General features: G+C 48.4%; 2 protein-coding genes across 2 annotated transcripts in view; one reads left to right on the top strand and one right to left on the bottom strand.

The window, feature by feature from the left end:
* KCNB1 (potassium voltage-gated channel subfamily B member 1) overlaps window positions 1-15,197 on the top strand; it is a 99,260-nt gene that overhangs the window by 70,761 nt on the left and 13,302 nt on the right. The gene's annotated exons all lie outside the window — the stretch shown is intronic.
* LOC147650110 (somatomedin-B and thrombospondin type-1 domain-containing protein-like) overlaps window positions 13,738-15,197 on the bottom strand; it is a 39,978-nt gene continuing 38,518 nt past the window's right edge. Inside the window, exon 5 of the mRNA XM_086852525.1 lies at window positions 13,738-13,883. Coding sequence (XP_086708651.1) covers window positions 13,820-13,883 — 64 coding nt within the window. The 3' untranslated portion in view covers window positions 13,738-13,819. The remainder of the gene's footprint in view (window positions 13,884-15,197) is intronic.

Raw genomic sequence — 15,197 nt, 5'->3', positions numbered from 1 at the left:
TCCTCCCCTTGTGCCCCACTGCAATAACACCAGGGAACAGCCCCATCCTCCCCTGTGCCTGTCACACGCTCAGAAAGCAGCGCAGGGACCAGCCTGGGCACAGGGTTACTCACAGCCTTGGCTCCCCAGCCGAGGAGGCTCCTGCCAAGGCTGCCACTGCTGAGCCCCTCGGGGCTCTGGGGAAACAGCCGTCAGCTCCCCGCTGCTGTCGGCCGGGAGCGAGGGCTGAGCTCCTTCTTCTGCCTCTTCTGTGATCAAAATATTTACAGCTCAGTGAGTGGGGCTGGCAACAGCCCCAAAACTTTGCTCTTGATAGTAAATGTCACATTTAATATTGATGATGTGGGCTACTCAAGTCACACTTAGATGAGTTAACCATTGGGAATGACATCTATAATAGGAAACTCCTAAAATGTGAGCTCCCTTATACGCACCCATGGCTTCTTTTTTATAAAATATCTAGAAATCTAAGCAATTAGGTAAAATTATATGGATGCTGTTGGCTGTTGCACCCTGCTGGGGCACAGCGTGGTTGTTTCACAGCCCACAGGGAGCAGAGCAGTGCTGGCTGTGGCACCGTGGAGGGGCCCTGCTGTGCCAGACCCAGCTCTGCTCCCTCTGCTCCCTGTGCAGTGTCCCAGGTTCCCTCTGGTGAGATGGAGCCTGCCAGAGGCTGATGCCACAATGACATTACTGCTCGTGGATTTTCTCTTTGCTGTGCACTGAGATGGAAGTGAGCGACTTTGCAGGGATTCAGGCCAGCGCTGATGCTGCGGATGAGCTGGGCTCTGCATTTTCACACCAACAAACAGATGGGTGAGTAGCACAGTGAATTTGTAGTGTTCTGTGGGCACTTACCACAGAAGGAGACTCTGGACATTACCAATATTACTGGAAACAAGAAGTAATACAGAGTTATGTGGACCATCAGCATTACAGCTTGACTTAAAAGGGTTTCTAATTATTGGGAGATAAATTCCCTACTCAGGTGTATTGGTACAAATGCTGGCTATTCACAGAAATTGAGTACTTTGGTCAGACCATGCTATCAGCTCAGTCAGCTGCTGTGTTGATTAAGTCACTGAATGTTATGTGGTTATTCCACATCCCACTGTGTGAGGCTCTCAGTTACTCTGGAGTGCAGTAAAAATGGTTGGTTATAGACCCCAAAAATCCATTTTAGGTACCAAAAGTGGTCAGGAAGGCTCTGTAAGGAGGAGTGTTGTGAATTATGACAACTTCTGTAGAAAGGGATTGAAAATGTGGTCACATCCAGACTACTCTGTGTGAGGGATTTTTGTGCCACCCTCAGCCAGCTCACACAACCCCAAGTGAGTACATCCACTGTGCATCACAGTTAGGGTGGAGAAAGCTTAGAGAAAATACAATATTCTATTATTCTTCTTGTCCTGGCAACTCATCCTGCTCCCATGGCAGGCAACTCCTCACCTACAACTGGGGTGTTTACCCCAGTGCTGCACCACTGACACATCCGTGATTAGCACCTACCTCAGGTAAAAGAAATAATAATTATTTGCACTTTTTACCTCTATGGTGTCGCTCAGCACATCTGCCAAAGTCTGCCCTGACTCATTCCTTCACCCAAGCCAGGAAAAGCCAACCTTTATGAGCAGTAGCTATTAACCTTCTTTAACAGATGAGGAAACTGTGCACAAAGAGAATAAATTATTTACCCAAGGTCACAGAACAAATCCAAAACGCCATAATTGCGAAAAGGACCCAGACTACCCAATTCCAGTTTGTGTGCTTTAACAGCAAATGCTCTTCCTCCTCCCTGGGACTGACTCTCCCCCAGGCATTCCCTCATTCCTACCCTGTCATGCCTTTGTCATCTGGTTCCTACCCCACATCTTCGCTCTGGCTCAGCAGTGTCACTGGGCACTGATGTTCTCGGCCTCAGTGTAGCTTTGTGTTCAACTCTTTAGCAGTCTAAATGCAAATTACATAGTTGTGTTGAGGCACCAGTTTGTACTAATTTGTGCTCTGTTTTGCATTGGGAAGAGCTGAGAGACAGCTTTTTTAACCTTTAGTAATGGCAGGGTTTTTAAAGCTTGTTCTGTGAAGCAGTGGCACTGATTGTTTCATCAGCCTAAATCGTGGCTGAGATAAGCTTGGTCATTGAACACTGTAAAGCCCTTCAGTCTCTGCTTATCTTGATGGCCCTGCAAAGGACCCTTTTGCCTGTAATCATGTTTGAAAGTGTCAGGAGCAGGTACTGCATCAGCATGAGAATCAGCATATCTGATTAATTCCTTGCATTGAGTGAGTGAGCCTTGTCCCAGGACAAAATGTGCTCTGTATTGCTGGAGTTCACAGGTAAATGTATCACAGTCACTTGAGGCATTGTCAGTGAAGAAAGAAAATACATTAACAAACCAGAAAAAAAAACCTCTGTAGCAGGAGCAAATCAAAAATGAATTTGATGTGCAAGAAAGGGAAACACACGAATTACAGCCTGTGTATCTTGAAGGTCTTATGAGAACCATAAAGATCCATCCCTCACCAGATGAAGGAGCAGCCACCAAGCACAGCAGTTAATTTCCTGCAGAGGAAAACAGGGGTGGATCAAAATATCAGAAAGAGAAGCTGTAAGGGACAATCACATGAACCAAGTGTGCTGTGAGATCTTCTGGAAAGTCCCTGTCTGGGTTCAGCCTGAGAGCAAGGGGCTCTATTTTCAGCAGCACAGTTAACACCTTTTTGTTTCTCTCAGTAAGTCAAAAGCTTCTAGTGAGAAGCTCTGAAAGGACTAAAATAATATTTTTAACAGTTTTAAAATTGTTCTTCCCTTTGTGCTTTTGCATCTTGCATTCAATGGAGGAGCTTCTTGACACACAGACCTCTCCCACTCCGAGGCACAGCAGAAGGGGGGTTCCTTCCACAATGGGAAAAAAGGGAATGTGCAGGGCACAGTGAACCTCCAGGAGAGTGCCCCAGTGCCTGGCTGCCATTCCTGGGCTCCTGAGAGCCACCTTGAGATATGCTGGGAACGACAATGACATCCTGAGAGCTGCCAAAAAATCGCAAGGAACAGCTGGTAAAAATGCTCAAACCTCCCAGTGCCCTTAATGTGCTGTAAACAAATCTGCTTCACTGAAACCACACACAAGGTGTTGGGAGCCTCGATTTACGGGCTTTCATCATTGGCATTCCCATCCCAAGCATCACAAACGTACATTAGGAACTCAAACCCTACAAAGGAAATACTTCCAGCCTTCTCAGGTTGTTGATGTTTCAAAAAGACCAAGAGCTTTTCTGGAATCCTGTAAAGAAAAATGTGTAGTAAAGGCTTTTTTTGCCTTGTTCTGGCCAGTCAGAGCTGCAAGCCATCAGCATTGTCACAATCTGTAGCTGCTGCTCTAGCAGAGGAATGAAATATTCACACCTTTTGGCCGGAGTTTTTATTGAGGTTTCAGGTACCTACCTTCTGCCATCCATTCCATTTAAGTAATGATGACCAAAGCCCAGCTCACTTCTCAAAGATTAACAGCTTGCTGGAAATATCTGATTGTCTGAAAGCAGAACTGAAGGATGCTGCAGTGTGTTCCTCGCTCCCAGGGAAGCTCCTGAGGCCAAGATTGATGCTGTCAATTACAGGATTAAAATCCCAGTGTGTCCCAGTGCAGAGGTGGCTGAATTCCAGTGGGGAGAAAGCAGTTTGAAGCCAAGGACACATGGCTTTGACAGCAGGATGGAAACTGGCTTAAAGTTGCTGTGAAATCAGCATGACATTATTATGGGATCCTTCCATCCTGCAGAGAAGCAGCACTAAATTATTTTTCACTGCTGGCTTTTGGAAGTCCACAAGCAGCTGCCACAGGAGGAGCAGGGGGCTCAGGAAAGGTGCTGCCTGTGGCTGGTGGTGCCGCAGCTCAGGGTGCCCGTCTGTGTGTGCAGATGTGTTTGGGGCTTGTGTTACCACACACAGGGTAATGTTTTCTTCTTACATCCATCCTCCTGCTCGTTATCTTCATGCAAATTTGATCTTCCACTCAGGGCATTAAGGTCAGCAGCAGAAACCTGTTGAATTTGCATCCTTGTCCCTCTCACCCTCATTTTCCATTCTCTAAATCCTTGATTACACATGGCAGGGTTGTTTGGGCTTGTTTTTGCCAGGAGTTGCACTTCATTGATCCTTGTGGGTGCCTTCCAACTCAGGATGTTCTGTGATTAAGTGGTCACTTAAAAACACCAATTGTCCCAGCTTTTCCTGCTCCTCACCGCCTCCCATGCCCCAGCACTAAAGCTCAGCAGCGCTGTCAGATCGTTTAGATTTGCTCCAGCCTGGCAGAGTAGGGATTAGAGTTTGGACTGACTCCTCCAGTCTCAAACATGTGCTCCAGCCTTCAGTGCATGGCAACAACCTCCCTTTCTCCCTTTTTTCCTATGGGAAAGGGCTGCCCTGGTGTATGTGTCCATCTCCTGGAAGTTCCAGTGTCTGCCTTTTACGGTGATGTTTAGCTCTGCCCCAGATCCGAACTTCTTCTGCTGCTTTGGGCTCAGGTCTGTGATCCCATTTCTCAGGCATTTAACTCTTTGCCTATAAAGCACAGGAGGTACAGCCTGGTGCTGAGGTTTCTGCAAGGGCACTGAGGTGGGACAGGGCTGAGCTCAGGGTCCTGAGGGAAGCTGAGTTGATTTTGGATTTCACTTAGCATGAGGTAGGTGCCAGGGGAGCCAGAGCCCAACTGTGCAGAGCTGGCCCTCCACCACCTCACTGCACCTCTTTAATTCAAGTGGTGACTCACTGCCTGGAACAATTAGGTAGATGTCATATGCAGCTAGTGAGTGGTATTCTTCAGTGTTCATTTTACTTATTGTATTATATTATATTTTGATTTATAATTATATATACAGTGCATTCCTTTCCTGGGCTCCAGGCATCCTTGCCAGAATTAAAAAGTACAGTTAGCAAAACTAAAGCCAGCAGAAGCTTAGAGCTCTCTGTCAGAAATAACCAGTCAGAGCAACACTTTTTTTCCACCAGTTCTTTATAAGTTGTCTGTTCCCCCTGCATTTATTTCCCATGAACCTCTGGATGAGGAGAGCAGCCCCTGGACCAATCTCTTGGCCCCACAACAGCAATGCAGAGAGCAACAAAACAGCTCCAACTCATTCCTCAGATCCAGGAGCAGCATTTGTTAGTATTTTCAAGTATTCCAAATATTTTTACTTTGTGCTCCTGGAGCTTCTGCTGCTGGGAGGAATTCAGTGTAACCCTTAGGTGGGATGTGCAGGTGCTTGTGGGAGGGGGTGCCGTGAAGCATCACCTTGGTCTCTGGAAGCCAACATTCCTCTTTCTTGTTCAAGGAAATTCAGTTTGCTGCAAGCAGGCTTGTGGGGGGCTAGGATGGGGTTTCTGGGAAGCTGAGGTGGCAGTAATGGGTTCTCAAGGTTAATCACACTTGATTGTATGCAAATTGCTATGCTACCACGCGTGATCAGAACCTCTAGGGACAAATTTCTGCCACTGGATGTGCTCAGTAGGATCTTTTGGATCTAGGTTTGCAGAAGGAGCAGGGATGAGGTGGTGGGACAGGCAGGTGTGGTTGGGACTGGGTGTTTGGCAAGCAAAGTGCAGACCCTGCTGTGCTGTCTCTGAGGTGCTCCTGAGACAAAGGGAACGTCCTGCAGCTCCCAGCTCTCCTCTGCTCATCCTCAGCCTAGGCAGACCAGTAGAGTTCCAAGACTAGCATTACCTTGCCATGTAAAATACACTCTGAGATAGTCACTAGGTTCTGCTGGATTTTGCACTTTGGGAATATTTGTGCTCAGGCTGGAGGCTTTGCTGGGTCCATGCCACTGACAGCACCTGGCAAAGCTGAGAGCAGAGGCCTCATCCCTCTCACCCTGAAGTTCATGCCTCAGGCACAGTTTCTCTTCTCACCAGTTACTGCTGGTTAAGGGAGGTCAGGCTTGCCATGGGTTCATGTGCTACAGAGAGTTTTGCTTTCTCTGGGACAGATTTAGACTCTTATTTAATAAGCACAATTATAGCTGCTGTTTTGGTGTGTTGATGAAGCTTCCAGATGGCTAATTGTGTGTCCTGAAGGAAAAAAGAGACTCAGCAGCTGATGTATCCAAGTCCAACAGAGAACAATACCTCTGGCTCTGGGATCACCAGATTCCTCATTTTAAAAAATAGATGTTGCCTTTGTTGTGATATAATAGCTTAAAAAATTATCCATAGAACATCTGAGACAGGATTATAAGAGAAATGTGAGAATTTCTGAGGTCCATGTGGGAGGATGCTTTGGTTAGTTCAGTGACCCTGGGCTGTCCAGCAGGCAGTTGCATTCCTGGTGCAGGTGGCTGGACCTGCCTGACCCACAGGGTGAAAAGATCAGCAGTGCAGTTGTGATGGTTAAAGGAAGCCAGGGAATGCTCACTGCAGTGTTGCACTGCCCTCTTAGCTCCCAAGCTCTTTCCATCCTGGCCTGAACACAAAGGCAAAGGCAGCAGAGCCCAGCCCAGCTCCTTTCCTGCCTGGAATGGCTGTGTCTCAAAGTCTACTCTGCTGTTTTATACTGGTTTAACACGACTTTGAACTACCCAGAGAATTGACAGTGTTGTTGCCTAGTAAAGTCAGTTTGTGAAACTGTTTCCTAGTTTTCTTTGTTCATAGTTTTTCTGAGCAGACTGGGCAATAAATTGATACAATTTTTACTGATAAAATATTTCTAATAATTCTGCCAATAAAAAGCCCCCTGCCAAAGTTATTTAAAGACGTCCTTGCTGAGACTTCAGTTATCAGAAATTTGTATTAGTTCATATAAAGTTGAAACCCAGCACTGGCTTTGTTTACAGGATGGTTGGCTCTTGGTCACAGGTGATTTTGGAAAGGAGACGGAGCACAGGGAGGTGGCAGCTGCTGGAGAGGGTGGTGGCCATGGCCAGGGTGCAGCAGCAGGAGGTGCACTGGCTGGCAGCCCCACTGGCTCACAGCAGCACCCCCAGGGCAGAGGGGAGGCCCTGCAGAGCATTGACAGGAGTGACTGAGCACCTGCACAGAGCTCGGGCTGCACATCACAGAGAGGCTCAGTCGCTGTCTCTGCTGTGCTGTGCTGAACAGAGCCCTGCCAGCGTTCTCCCCAGCTCTGGGTGCTCACTCCTGCAGGGCTGGCAGCACCCACAGCCCCTCTGAGCACTCCCTCTGCTCCAGAAGACCTGTGGGGTACCGCCCTGCTGACCACTGCCAGGCCCACAGGGACCAGGGGATGTGGTGCTACTTCATGGGGCTGAAGCTTCCATAATTACTGAGCTGGGAAGTTAATTAATTCCTTAATTATTTTGAAACAGTGATCAGAGCTTTTGTAACTTAACCATAACATCAGAGTCCCTCCATCCTGTGTTCTTCCAGAAGCTCTCCCTCTGGTTTGGGGCAGTACAGAAACACTGTGGATGCTGTTGGGCTGTGTGAACTGGGACGAGCTGTGCCCCTCATTGCCCAGACAGTTCACAGGGCATTTTCCCAGCTTGGGTCTGCGCTTGCCACGGGCTCAGCCCGGTTCTGAGGAGCCAGCCAGCCTTCATCCAGCTATTCCACTGCTAGTGTCAGCATGAATAAACCGTGTTCCTTTTAAGCTACCACAACTTTTGACAGATACAGTGATGTAAATAAAGCAGCTAACGCAGATGCTAATATTAATTCTCATGACCCAGTTGTGCTTCACTAATAGTATCTGGGTTACCAGCCAGGCAAGACAAGAGCACAAATATTTAGCCTGTCTCAGTCTGTTACACCAAAAAAGCAAGCATTTGAAGATATTAATTTCTAGAGCTAAATATCAAACGTGCCCCCCATTAGGAAAAGACAGAAGGAAGTTCTGAAAAAGTCACCAAAATGCATGTTTAGTGGTGGTAGGCAGTTAAGCCATGCTGGCCATGCACAGGGTGATGCCAGCACCTCTTGCTGTGCTGTAAATGTGCTGTGACATCCTGGGGTCAGGCCTGGTCCTGGGCATGCATCACACAGAGTTCCATAGCAGGGAGACATGTGCTGTGTGCAGGATCGAGAGACGTGTTGGGGTTTTTAAGGCAATGTTTAAGACATTAGTTAGCAATGTTAAGATTTCAGGATAATCGTCCATTTAGCCCTTTCCAGCTGCAGCTGCTCTTGCCTTGGCCATTCCTTTGGTTTCTGCCCAGGAAAGCTCCTTGATATTCAGCTTTTTCTGGAGGCATTCAAAGACATGAAGAGCGGTTTGGGAGAAGCATGGATGTTGTCACACAGCCTCTTGCAGCCGTAATGAAGCAGCTGGGCCATTCCAATCTGCCTTGACACTTGGCACAGCCTGAGGCAGCTGCTCAGGCACCAGGGCTGCTGCAGCCCAGCTCCTGTACTGGCTGTAGGTGTAATATTGCTTCTTTACACAACCTCTCCAGAAAGGCCAGGCTCAGGGCCTCGCTGATCAGTACCGGGTTTCTTTATCCTCACAGCTGTGCAAAAAATACAGAAGGGTGTGAGCAGCCTTCAACCTTGGCACAGCCATTTGTGAGGGCAGCGTTATTACCATAGGTATGTGGGCATGGATTTGGCCTCTCTGTCATAGGAATTAGTAGGACAGCTCTTCCTACAAAGAACTGGATTGCATTTACTCAAAGCAGCTGACTGAAGGCAGGGAGCAGCCTTTGGGGTGTGTGTGGTAAAGGTGTTTGTGTTTCTATCATAACGTGACCCTGCGGCTGCACAGAGGCAGAATTGAGCTGCTCACAGCGGGCTTGGAGGCTTAATTAGGCTTCTAGTGTTCTGTAAAGTTCACTTCACTGCTCAGTGGAGGACAGTTTAGGATCAGCCTAATAGGATTATTGCTGCTATATACAGCTGCCTAAGCCAGGAAGTCCTCGTAATGGGCCTTTACCCAGTAGGAAAATCTTTGCAGAGGATGCTTTTTGTACCCCACATCCTGGGGGATCCTGCCTTGCCCACACCCACATCCAGCCCAGGGGAGAGCTCTGGAGCAGCTCGTGTTCCATAGTGCCCCGACAGCCACAGCCAGTATGGGCTGCCCGTGGAACATCTCTCTTTGTAAGCGCTTCCCCTGGCACTATCCTGGGACCCAAGCCCGGGAGCGCTCGGCCGGGTGCGCCCTGGCCAAGCCGTGCTGCCTGAGCCCCGCAGCCCTGCTGGGTCATCCCCGGCCTCCTGCGGGCTCCGGGGGCAGCAGGTGCCGAGGGGAGCAGGGCTGGAGAGCAGCACACACGGTCCCAGCTACCACTGGAGAGCCAGAGCCCGGCTGGGACCTCGGGGAGAGAGGGCTGAGCCTTGGCCACTCTCCCGGAGCAGCCACAAGCCCTGGTCCCTGCCGGGGCACCGCAAACAACAGGAGATCTGAAAACACCGAGTCCTCAGCCCCCGCTCAGCCTGTCCCAGCTGCTCCATAAGGAATTTCTGCCTGGAAAGGCCACGCTGGGATCCCCTCCCGCTCTGAGCAAGGAGCTTCTTCCCACGGGCTCCAGTCACTGCGGCGCTTTAATGCTGGTTTATCAATGCTGTATTTTCTAACACGGCAGTGATCAGTGAGCACTGGAGGGGGAGACAGTTGGCAGAGATGTCCCCTTGGTTAGCAGGGGACAGCACCTGGCTGGGCAGGCAGCGAGGTCCCGCACGGGGCTCGATGAACACGGGGCTCGATGAACACAGAGTTGGGATGAACACGGGGCTGGGATGGACACGGGGCTGGGATGGACACGGGGCTGGGATGGACACGGTCTCACACAGGGATGGGAGGGACACAGTCTCACACAGGGATGGGATGGACACAGTCTCACACAGGGATGGGATGGACACGGTCTCACACAGGGCTGGGATGGACACGGGGTTGGGATGAACACGGTCTCACACAGGGCTGGGATGGACACGGGGTTGGGATGAACACGGTCTCACACAGGGCTGGGATGGACACGGGGTTGGGATGAACACGGTCTCACACGGGGTTGGGATGGACACGGGGTTGGGATGAACACGGTCTCACACAGGGATGGGATGGACACGGGGTTGGGATGAACACGGTCTCACACAGGGATGGGATGGACACGGTCTCACACGGGGCTGAGCACAGGGCCAGCTGCTTTGGGCCACTCTCAGGCTCCCGGTTCCCTCCGGGACTGCTCTGCAGAGGAGCAGAGGCAGAGCTCAGCTCTGAGCCAACATTCCCGCTGATGCTGCTCCCAACAAGGCCACTTCCCTTTGCCTTTTCTGCAGCGGCAGGTAATTCACAGATAAAACAATCGTGCTTATACACACACAGACGCGTAGGAGCTAGTCTTAATCTTTCCAAATCCCTTAATATACCTTATGTATACAGTTTGGAACTTGTAGATTTAGCACGATAGATTGATTTCATGCACTATCTCAATGGAAAATGACATTAGTAACTAGATTCTTTTTTATATTATTTTTTCCCCCTGTCTGAGCTGCTGCAGATCACTGAGCTGTGGCCTGTCTGCCCAGGGCACAGCAGCACTGAGGGCAGACCAATTCCCCTGATTGTGTCTGGTGCTCGTGTCTGGATTACATAAAGCCTAAAATGTGGTACAGCCTTAGAAGAATTTAGCCAAATCACTGTAGTTTGAGCATATGTTATAACCAATCAGTTGGAATGGTTGTAGTTATTTTTCACAACTCCCCCAAAATGGAGAAAATGGATGAGAATTGAGTGGGTCATGTGGATTGACAGGGGAAGCTGCGATGACAGTTTGAGACAGATGACTCAGGGTTTTTGCTTTACGGTTTTCAGCATTTCACCACCAGGAATTTCCAAGGGGTTCTCCAGTAAAAGCAGGCAGGCAGAAATACAGACTTGCCTCATTAGCCATCCCATAGTGAACGTGCTCCTGTCCCTGAGTTCTCCTCTCCTCCCCAGCCCTGCAGGGCTGCTGCTGCTGATAGCACCCACACCACAGCAAGCTGTCCCTGGAGCTGTCCCCCAAAATGTCCCCCGAGAAGTCCCCAGAGCTGTCCCCTGAGCTGTCTCAGGGTGTCTGGCACCCCTTTCCTGGTGGGGACAGCTCTGGTTTATCTTTTGGAGCCCAGGGAAAGTCGCTGCATGAGGCAGCCTCAGCCAGAGCTGCAGAGCCAGCTGTGTTTGGGTACAGGCGTTGCATCTCCACTCACAATGCTGTTACTTTACTACTAAGCACAGACTTCTATGTTTCTTGCCTTTGCCTTCAGAAGAAAAAAAGTTTCCACTGCATAAATCAAGCTATGGCCAACGCGGGCTATTGTTTTGTCTATGTTTTTATGTCCCTTTTAATAATATGCATGTCAACTCTGCCATGTCCCATCTGTTAGAAAATGCCTGGATTTACACATTACCTCATTAGTCTTACTGTCTATCTGGCATTTTTTCCATCCTACAGGCTCGTAACTCCTTTTGCATCACTGATTAAATCATTTGCCTGGGCCATTAGCAACAAGGCTTAGTGTTTTATACTCCTGGCTCCACAGGAGGTGATGTGGGAGAGGGCTGAGAAAGGAGGAATAAGTCAATTTTTAAGCCTCAAAATGGGAATATTGGAATAGAGAGGACAAGGAACATATATTTTATGTTCCTTGGAACATAAAAAATAAGGAATATATATTTTATAATAATATATATAATAATATAAGGAACTTATATTTTATGGTGGCACTGTCACAAGCAAATTGAAGCCTTGGCTGATATCTTAGCTGGGTTCCTGTTGGGTGGGGAGTTTTCAGGGGACAGAACCGCTCAGACTGTCACAACCTTTACTGGAACAGCAGGGGACTAATAAACCCCAAAAGCGATGGGAGGAGATGGGCCTGGCTCCCTGCCAGGCTGCTACCAGGTGGATCCAGCACAGTTTGGTGAAGCCAGGTTGGTTCCTGGGCTGTGCTCAGGACAGCCACAGGTGCTGCTGGGTGTGCTGGCACCCAGCCCTGTGCAGCAGCGCCAGGGTGGGCACAGAGAGACCCCGGGCACGCAGTGACCCCGATGCACGAGTTGAGCTTTCGGTGTATAACAGGGACTGGGGTTTTTCTGTGAACTCCAGGTCTTGTGCCACAGACCCTCGTGAAGGTGGGGACAGGGCAGACTGGGATGTGCACGCTCGTGTGCAGCCTTTCGCCTGGCATCACAGGCAGGCAGGCAGGGCAGCCTTTGGCAGGGTTTGGCCACAGGGCTGCAGCTCAGTCCAGGAGCTCCACGAGGCAGCACGGGAGGAATTAAACTCCTGTCCACAGAAGGAAATCCCAGCGACACTGCACCTGCCTGCAGCAGGAGGGACTCGAGCACTGAGCCACCGCCACCTGGAGTCTGTCCACTTGGTGCTGGCACAGCTCTTCCTTGCCAGAAAAAGAACACTAACAGAGTTATTTTCTTCAGAATAATAAAACAGAGAAACAGTAACAAAGCCAAGAACATTGAGATGGTGACGGCAAGAGCCTGGCTTAAATACCCCAAAATAACATCTGCCAGAGCCTGATTTCAAAGCAGCAGCTGTTGCCTGGAATTAAAACACAAAACTTTGCAAATGGTATTAAGAGTGATAATATAAAAAGCAAATCTTTAGTGAAAGCTTTCAGGTGCACAAAAATGGCTCTGTACACACATGATATATGATTTCTACAATTTTCATAATTGTATTTTTTATAACATTATTATATTTATAACGTTTTCATAATGTTAATTATTTAGTATATCTAGCAGGTACACACAATAGGAGATCAGCTGTGTCAGCCCCTTGGAGTTAGTCCAGGGGTTTCTTTGCCCCATTTCTTGTTTTGTCCCCAGTTCTGGTGGAAAACAAGATGTCCTTGTCAAAAATTATCTTCTTAAGAGTAAGAGTAAACAGATTTTCAGGAATGTGTTAGTAAGGGTTAGCTTATTGTGAGAAAAGACAGGAAAAGTACAAGAAACCATACAAGTATTGATTAAAAATCTACAAAGCCACAAATATATGAAAAATACATAAAAAGCTAAAAATCTTAAGGCATCACAGACACTGCACTGCAAACACAGAGACTTGGTGATTGTTACTTTCTTCTTCAAAAGAATTTTTTTAACAGTAACATGTTTTTCTTTGGGAAACTGCCCAAGCCCCTCCAAATTTCCCATTTTACATCTTCCACCATATTCACGTAAAAGGAAATTGGCTGCAATTGCTTTCTGCAAACAGCACATTTGGAAAGGGATACAAGATCCAAGTGGGATTCTGCTCAGAATCCCAAAATTCCTCCAAACTTGGAGGGAGAAGTCTTGGAAGAGAAAGATGAGCCCTGCAAGATGCACTCCAGAGCCCTTCTTCCAGGCTGCCTTTTGCCGGGACTGAGCCTGGTCCCACATTTGTTTCAAGTTCATTTCTTCGGGAATTACTTTTTGGTGCAGGGGGAGGAGGTTTTGCAGGAGGTGGCACTAAGAGGAGGAGACCCATTACACCCTATTCCAATCTTTGAAAATCCTCTTCTTTAAGTTTCTTTAAGTGAGTTTTGCTCAGGCTGCACACCCAGTGTATGAGCAAGAGTGGTGGTCTGCCACTCATGGGGGTGCAGTGGCACAGGGAGGGGTCCCACATCCTGTGACCCCCCTGCCCATGGAGCCAAACCCACCCAGCGTGGCCTCAGCCACTGCTCTTGGCAGCCTCTGCTGTCATTTGACAAAGCCACCCTGCTGTTTGTTACTGTTTGTGTTGCTAATGTTTTGGTAATTTTCAAGAGTTGTTTTATTAGAGAGATTTGAAAGGTAAATTGTCAGGAGCTCGGTGCTCTCCCATGGAGTACTGAAACAATCCAGGAGCACAGTTTTGCCACTCATTTTCTTCCTTTGTATCATCATTATCACTCCCTTTGGTAATTGGGATCTTCAGTAGCTTCATGGTTTAACTGGATTTTGGAGCAGAACCTAGAGGTGTAGAAGGGGATGGATTTGATTAAGACATCTTTAAACAGAACCCATCCCCGCCCCCCTCCTGCCCTGCTGACAAAGTATGGGTTTTTATTTGTTTTCCAACAGTATCACCTCTTACATGTGGCAGCTTTAATACAGCCAAGTAGCTCTTCTCGTCTCCAAAAGCAGGGTGTCAGCCAGAATGCCCCAGTTTGTCTGGTTTGACATCCAACTTGCCCAAAGCCAGTCAAGCTTAGCTGCTGCAGTGGCAGCTCCATGTCTGGCTTATCCACCCCAGAAGAGGACAGCTTGTCCCCTGCCTGCTGCCTGCAGGAAAAGGATCTGTTCCTGGTAATGCTGATCCCAGGAACGCTCCCTGAACAAATCCACTGACTACTCAATAGACTGATAGAGGTATTTTTGCCCAGAGGACAGCAGAAACCTTATGTCAGATTTCAGTCTCATGAGACCTTGCAAAACAATTCTCTAGAATACTGCAGGGAACAGGATATAAGCAGCTTAGTTAAGAAAAAAATAAAACCTGCATTTTTACCACCATCTTTTCTGTGGTTCCCCAACCAGGCCAGATGAGGTTGGCCAGCACAGCGCAGAAGTTCAGGAGTCACTACTCCCATCTCTTTTTTTGCCTTGTGCTTTCAGTGGCCACTGCTGAAAGTTGCAGTTTAGGAATTTCCATTCCAGGTGGAAATACTTGAGGAACAGGCTGTAATTTTCATGTAAATTACACAACTGCATCTTGCAACCCTTGAGTTTAAGCACAGGAAAAGCTGGTACCAGAGCTGAAGCAAGTTTTTGGTGCGTGCCACAGGCCCCAGCACCACAGAGAGCAGGGGTGCCCCCTGGCACTGCTATTCTTTAAACCTGGCTGGGAATGTTTTGGTTCCAGCTTATTTCCACTCACCACCGATATAATTAAATAATCTCTGCCCACTGGATTTATTTTTTTCATTTGTGCCTACAATGATCAAAGGATTGTTTCATGTGGTGGGGTGAGCAAAAGAAGGTCTCAAGGTCAAATCCAAAACAGCCTAAAGACTCTGGGACTCTGACCTCCAGTAACAGCAATGAGCCAGGAGAAGATGAGCAGCTCAGGAACTAGAAAATGAAGCTTTTGAAGCCAATAATGCCCTCTGGCAGTGAGCAATCAATTGACAGAGAAATGGGAAAGAGGGAGAGTGAAAAAAAGTCAGACCCTTTGCCTGGCTGCAGGAAAGGCAGGACATTCAAAAATAGAAAGCAGCACATTTTTTCCTTCTTTCTTTCCCAGGGGAGAGTGGCCATGGGAACAGACACGCTTTGTGCCTCACA

Source organism: Cyanistes caeruleus, chromosome 16 (genome assembly GCF_971803275.1).
Source record: "Cyanistes caeruleus chromosome 16, bCyaCae1.hap1.1, whole genome shotgun sequence".
Classification (NCBI taxonomy): Eukaryota; Metazoa; Chordata; class Aves; order Passeriformes; family Paridae; genus Cyanistes; species Cyanistes caeruleus.
The sequence above is the reverse complement of the archived record's forward strand: the minus strand, read 5'-3'. Positions and strand labels throughout refer to the sequence as shown.